Below are 7,382 nucleotides of genomic sequence, written 5' to 3'. Positions count from 1 at the left end.
CATGGACTTCCGTTCAATCACCACCAGAGGTCACCCTTTCATTACATTGACTCTCGCACAACACAAACTGTTGCATATCACCCCTGACTACATATCCCATCATTCATTGCACTGATTGCACACAGCTGTTTCACTGATTGCACACAGCACTGATTGCACAGCTGTTTCATATCACTCACTCACTATATAACACTCACTCAAACAACCATTCTCTGCCGAGTATTGCTTAGCCTGTTATTATTCTTAGTTTCTGTTATCCTGCCCATGTTTCCTTGTTTTGCCTTGCCTTGCCTTGCCTTGCCTTGTCTGTTTTCTCGGTGCGTTATGCAAATCTTCCCACATCGTGACGTAGATATGTGGGGGTGTGTTAGAACGAGCTTTTATAAAGAATATCTCTTTGGATTTGAGACTTTAGTATTTGCAACTTTACAGATCTTTATGCACCAAGAGCTTGTAACACTCCAAAGAGAAAGTAAAAATTGAAATCGCATCATATGACCCCTTTAAATGATGGAGAAAAGTTCATAGTAGGGTCATAGTAGGATCTTTGTAATCTATTTTACTTGGCATGTCTGAGTAAAGTTATTACATTTTTGAATTTTTTCGAATAACCTACATTGATAAATCGTGCACAATAAGCCCAGGAACATGTACGAAGAAAGTGAATAGGGTGGTTTTTGCGTCGACTTTAATGAAGGGTCTAATCACTGCTGCCCAGTGGCTAATTTTCTGAGCCAGTGATTGATTCGAGAATAACGGACCATTTTTCAAAGTAATTTTGAAAGTTTCTGTCAGTTGCTTGCTGAGCTAGTGCTCTTGGTTTTGCTACCGCTGCTCTTATTACTGGCCTCCAGAGGGCCACGCTATATGATTCGCAGCTGAAATATTCAGCATTACAGAGAAAAGCTGCTGACTGGCAATCAGGCCTGGAGAACTCTACTTCTAATAAGGGATGCCATTACCCAAGGTGTCTGATGTCTGTTCAAGAAAATAATTAGTTTGCAGCTGCAAAACTCAATAAATCTGAAGATTAAAAAAAATTAAATGTAGTTACTGTGTGTAAAGCTGCATATGTGGAGAAAGTGCTTTGTAGTAAAACCCCTGAAGAAAAGCTGTCGATGATGTTGCAGTGGTGAAACATTTGCAGCTCTGTTGTCCTCTTCAAAGCTTTGCTTATCTTAGTTTAAAGACATCAACGTTAACTTTATATTATTTATATACTTATACTTTCCTGGTTTTACTGTGCACATTATTCTAAAGTTAAGAAAAAAAGTCTTCATAACATTTCATCAAACAATATTAATGTTCCAGATGGGATGACTTCTTCCAAACAGACAAAGCAGTCTGACTCATCCACTCTTGAATCAGTGCTTCTCATCTGGTTTATTTTATGTATTTATTTTTTTTAATTAAAAATAAAATTGTAATAAAACAACAACAACAACAACAAAAAACACTTTATTTTTGGTTGTTTACTATTTTATTTTAGCCACTGTTTTGGTTTAGTTTTGTTTACATTTTTTGTGTTGTTACGTTTGAGGTTTTTTTTTAGTTAATTTTTTTTTTATATGTTTTATGATTTAATGTTGCCCTGCACATTGACATGTGGGGGAATAAAATTAGATATTGTGAATTATGGAACAAACTAGTACAAAATGACCATGATTTAATTAAAACAATGGAGCAAATTAGTATGAAGTGGCTTTACTTGAATTCAGGGTCGGCTCCAGAGGGCACAAAGTGAGGGGGCATGCACAATATTTGGGAGGGCCGCGCCTTTTGGCACCTGTTTCTGAATATTGATTGATTTTAATTATCTAGACTACTAGTGTAGATATGTATTTAAAGTAATTTTCAGATGTAATGGATGCAATGAATAAAACAGGAAAAACACAAACAAAACTTGTAAATAAAATAATTTTATATATACAATGTAATAACATATATATATAAGAATAAGAATAATAACACAATAAGAATTTTTAACCATTAATCGCCTTCTTTCGTTTGGTGCACGTTTAAAAAAAACACACTAAACATAAATGTGAAAATTTGAAAAATAAACACACTAAACATAAATGTGAAAATTTGAAAAATAAACACACTAAACATAAATGTGAAAATTTGAAAAATAAACACACTAAACATAAATACGTTTTTGAGAGGAAAAATAAAACAGATATTATATTCAGAATACTGGCAGGCCTAAAGTGTAATGTTATAATGTAATTATAATAATAATTTATGCATTTAGCAGACGCTTTTATCCAAAGCAACTTACAGTGCATTCAGGCTATACATTTTTACCAGTATGTGTGTTCCCTGGGAATCGAACCCACGACCTTTTACGCTGCTAACGCAGTGCTCTACCACTGAGCCACAGGAACATAATGTACCAACATCATAAACACTAAGCTATAAATAGCCAAAACAAATTAATTTAAAGCGAAACAAAGTAAATTTGGGCTCATAGCCCACCTCTCTCATTCAGCACAAATCCAAATGTTTCCATATTCCAAATGTATTAACTATTATAAGCTAAAGTATTATTTATTAGGTAAAATAAGATTTGTACTTCACGCATGTTCCAATATGAATGGGAAAAAAATCATAATGAGCATAAATGTGACACACTGGACTGGCTCTCGGGCATGCAAGTGCAGCTCCTATTTCTTTGAATGGGGAAACATCAAATTTGCTTATGATTAAATTTCATATTTGATATCACCAATGAACCTGACAACAGCAGTCTCATAAATGTTGTTTCTTTTGCTCAAATAGCATTAAAAAAGCGTAATTTTTCAGGCTAGACCAGCCAGTGCGTATGCGCAGTCCAGAGCACACGTCTCCGAACGCTGACTGTTTCTATACTGACCGGGACTTCTAACGGCAGCTGCAGTGACGCGAGGACTTTACCGACTTTAGCAATTGGCTCTTTTATTCAGAAGGCGGGGCTTCGTTCAATAGAGTGGCCATATTGAGCGTTGCATTTTTCCCCCATTCAAAACTGTATGAGTGACACGTCTTGGATATTCTATAGTCTTTGTTAACAGCCTACATCCACCCACTCCCCTTCTCGTATATCAGAGTGGGAGATCTTCCCAAAATCTTCCTAAAATCAGGGCACCCACTCCAGAGATGGCAACAGAAGTTTGGGGGCCCCCTGAGGCCCCATGGCACCGACGCTGCTTGAATTAAAACTAAGGAACAAATTAGTACAACATGGCCATGATTAATCTGAAACCAGAGAACAAATTAGTACAACACTCCCTTGATTTATCTAAAACCAGGGAGTGAATTAGTACAAATGAATTAGTACAACTTGGCCACGATTTAACTAAAACTTGGGAGGGAGTCAGTACTAAAACTAGGGAGTGAATGTGTCAGCACTGCATCCTGCTGAAAAATAAAAATCTTCCTCTCTGCTTTCTCTAAAGCAGTTTTGGGGGTTAACTCAAAACACCAGTGAAACACCAGTAGCAGACTAATATTAACTGTAAATATTTTGTAAAAGCCTAAATAAATAAACCAGCTTTCATGCATACAAGAAATATCAAACAGTAGTAGTTCTTGACAGGTTTTTGCATTCCCTATGCTGCTTTTCCATTGTTTTTTAATGTAAATGCGCTCAACATTTATTTTATGTAAATGCGCTTGACGGACATGTTTGACCAGGTGCGGCGTCATGCGGTCAGATCACTTTTTTTCTTCTTTTAACTGTTAACATTGGCATAGTGTCAACGTTTCTAATTGTAATGTTTGCTAATATTTTTTATTTAAAACCGTGATTCCTCGATTTAAAACTAAATAAATAAAATCATGGCAAAACATTACATTCTAATGAATCGATAAAATCAGAAAAACCGCCCAGCCATACCAAAAAATGATAAGTCGTCAGTGCGAATTCTTAAGTCATGGCCACAATACCTACATTTCCTATGGCATGCCAAAGAAAAGGCTCTGTAGAAGTTGTTTTTGACATAGTTGTAGTTTCAGTAAAGAAAATAACCCTGCTTTTCTTGATCCAATATAAGTCCCACCTTACTTTTTTTCTTGTGAAATCTGTAATTTATCTCCTAAAAACACATTACAGAAGTACAGTTGTGTTGTGAATGCAGTTTCATGTCGATTAAGTAGGGTAAATAAGATTCTCCTTTCTTCTCTTTCATTGACTGTCTCTCTTTCTCTAACGCAGGCTGATAGAGAGCGGTCAGCTCGAGGTGGCTACAGGAGGCTGGGTGATGCCTGACGAAGCCAGCTCTCACTACTTTGCATTGATAGATCAGTTAGTTGAAGGTCACCAGTGGTTGGAGATAAATTTGGGTATGTAAATCTATTGCATCTCGCCCTTTTACTTCCCACTTTTCATTAATTCAGTTACTTTAACAACAGTTAACAACAAAGTGGATGATATCTCCACATCAAAACTAACAGTCCTGGAAACAGCAAAAATATGTCAAGTATGCTTCATAACTGCATAATATATATATATAATATACCAGCGTAAAAAAAAAAATGGTGTGGAAAAATAGATGAATGCAACTTTGTTTCCAGGCGGGCTGATACGGAATTTATGTAAAGCCTGCCATTAGATTAGAACCTGCTAGATCGAGAAAGAAGTTTCCAGTTCGAAGCGACTGTGGGCGGTCCTAGGTTGAACTGGGTAATAATATCTTGTTTGAGACCCATTTAAATTCTGAATCAGCCTCAGCTCAAAATGTGGGTTGTGAAACTCAGAATGTTAAACCTCTTAAGGAATTTTAGCTCTTCTACATATTTATGCTTCCTATATTGGCTCAAAGACCTCTGGGAGATTTTTTTTCAATGTTCATTATTAGTGTATTAAAACATGGAGCAAAGCCCTGGCTCTCATTACTGCACATCCACTCTACCATCTGCTCTCGTGATATCTCAGCTGTCTGTGGACCGGTTCTCAAATATAGATTGATTGGAGAGACTGATACTACAGTGAGCCTTTGGCTTTCAAACTGCACTTGTTTTACCAATGATGCCATGCACCCCGTGTTATTTGAAGAGAACTGTGTGCTACTGTGTTCAGGTTTGCTCATGAATATAGACACGGGTCTCTTCAGGGTACATGTGCCCTTCAAGATTACCTGTGTCTCCTGTGTTTCACTCTGTTCCACGAGTTCCTCGCTTTACTTTCAGAGCTGTTGTAAATGCTTTGCTGAATCCATTCCTAGTGTTTCTTTATCCACACTAAAAATGTGACCTTGCTGTTTCTAAAAATGTGACTAGGGATGGGTGCTATAGCTAAAGAATTCTATATATAGTATCTCACAAAATACAATTCTCTCATACTGACCACTGGATGTTCAACATGGCACCTCATGGCAAAGAACTCTCTGAGGATTTGAGAATTAGAATTGTTGCTCTCCACAAAGATGGCCTAGGCTATAAGAAGATCTGTAACACCCTTAAACTGAGTTGCAGTACAGTGACCAGGGTCATACAGAGGTTTTCTAAGACGAGTTTCACTCGGAACAGGCCTCACAAGGGTTGATCAAAGAAGTTGAGTCCTCGTGCTGTGCGTCAGGTACAGAAGCTGGCTTCAAAAAACAGATGCATGAGTGCTGTCAGCATTGCTTTAGAGGTTGCAGAAGCGGGAGGTCAGCTTGTCAGTGCTCAAACCATATGCCGCACACTGCAACAAGTCGGTTTGCATGGCCGTCGTCCCAGAAGGAAGCCTCTTCTAAAGCTGGCTCACAAGAAAGCCCGCAAACAGTTTGCTGAAGACAACCTGTCCAAGAGCATGAATTACTGGAACCATGTCCTGTGGTCTGATGAGACTAAGATAAACTTGTTTGGCTCAGATGGTGTCCAGCATGTGTGGCGACGCCCTGGTGAGGAGTACCAAGGAAATTGTGTCTTGCCTACAGTCAAGCATGGTGGTGGTAGCATCATGGTCTGGGGCTGCATGAGTGCTGCTGGTACTGGGGAGCTGTGGCTCATTGAGGGAAACATGGATTCCAGCATTTACTGTGACATTCTGAAGCAGAACATGATGCCCTTCCTTCAGAAACTGGGCCAAACGGCAGTTTTCCAACATGATAAAGTGGCCAAGCATGTCTCCAGACCTGAACCCTATTGAGCACCTGTGGGGCATCCTTAAGCGGAAGGTGGAGAAGCGCCATGTGTCTTAACATCCAGCAGTGGAAGATGATCCCAGCAACAACCTGTGCAGCTCTGGTGAATTCCATGCCCAGGAGGATTAAGGCAGTGCTAGATAACAATGGTGCTCACACAAAATATTGACACTTTGGACACAGTTTTGACATATTCACTTAGGGTGTACTCACTTTTGTTGCCAGTTATTTAGACAACAATGGCTGTATGTTGAGTTATTTTTAGAGGACAGTAATTCTGTACTGCTATACAAGCTGCACATTGACTAGTCTAAAGTATATCCAATTTTCATTTCTATAGTATTGTCCCTTGACAACATATAATAAAATGGTTGCTGAAATGTGAGGGGTGTACTCACTTTTGTGAGATACTGTATGTGACCCGTGCTGGCAAAATGAGTCACAATGAACACATTTTCAAAAATGAGTTATTGTGAGTTTCACATTCTCCATTAAAAATCCTTAAAAAAATGACTGAGCTACACCTGTTTGAAGTCGATAGAGTCAGCAAAGTCAGTTTTGAGAAAAATCTAGTAAAGTTTTCTGAAGGTTCCAAAACAAATAATTCACCTAGCAACCATACCTTAAATTCTCTGGTAATACCACCAAATTCGGCACACACCAATGTATAGGAGATATAAATGTTTTTATGTTTTTTTTATTTCCATTATACCACAATGCACCTTGCGGGGTGTTTTGACCAATCACAGAAGATGTCACTAGAGGTGTCAAATCTTCACTTGCCTCACGATTCAGATTCAGAGAGTATCGATTTGACTATTAAATGATTCTCGATGCATCTTTTCCTCCAATTCTTTTCTTAAAGGGCTAGTTCACCCAAAAATGAAAATTAGCCCATAATACTCACCCTCAAGTCATCCTAGGTGTATATGACTTTCTTCTTTCAGACGAATCCAGTCGGAGTTATATTAAAAATTGTCTCAAAGACAATTTTTAATATAACTCCGACTGGATTCGTCTGAAAGAAGAAAGTCATATACACCTAGGATGACTTGAGCTTGAGTAATTTATGGGCTAATTTTCATTTTTGTGTGAACTAACCCTTTAAAGAGCAGGTCATATGGGGCTTTCGAAAAATATATATTTTTTTGGTTTGTAACATAGCTATCCTTTAATGTAAACAGTCTGCAAAGTTGTTAATCAAAAAAGTGCATGATAAATAAAGATATTGTCTCTCAAAAGAAAGAGTCGACTCTGAACCGCCTTAACGAGTCG

The 7,382-nt window shown here is 38.0% G+C and overlaps 1 protein-coding gene across 1 annotated transcript in view; it reads left to right on the top strand.

The window, feature by feature from the left end:
- The window catches only part of LOC107663767 (alpha-mannosidase 2-like), a 59,760-nt gene that overhangs the window by 26,796 nt on the left and 25,582 nt on the right, over positions 1–7,382 (top strand). Inside the window, exon 5 of the mRNA XM_016454075.1 lies at positions 4,196–4,323. Within this exon, the coding sequence (XP_016309561.1) occupies positions 4,196–4,323 (128 nt within the window). The remainder of the gene's footprint in view (positions 1–4,195; positions 4,324–7,382) is intronic.

The sequence above is a fragment of the Sinocyclocheilus anshuiensis genome, unplaced genomic scaffold (genome assembly GCF_001515605.1).
Source record: "Sinocyclocheilus anshuiensis isolate Anshui unplaced genomic scaffold, SAMN03320099.WGS_v1.1 scaffold123, whole genome shotgun sequence".
Lineage (NCBI taxonomy): Eukaryota > Metazoa > Chordata > Actinopteri > Cypriniformes > Cyprinidae > Sinocyclocheilus > Sinocyclocheilus anshuiensis.
Note: the sequence above shows the minus strand (reverse complement) of the source record. Positions and strands in the feature narration are given on the sequence as shown.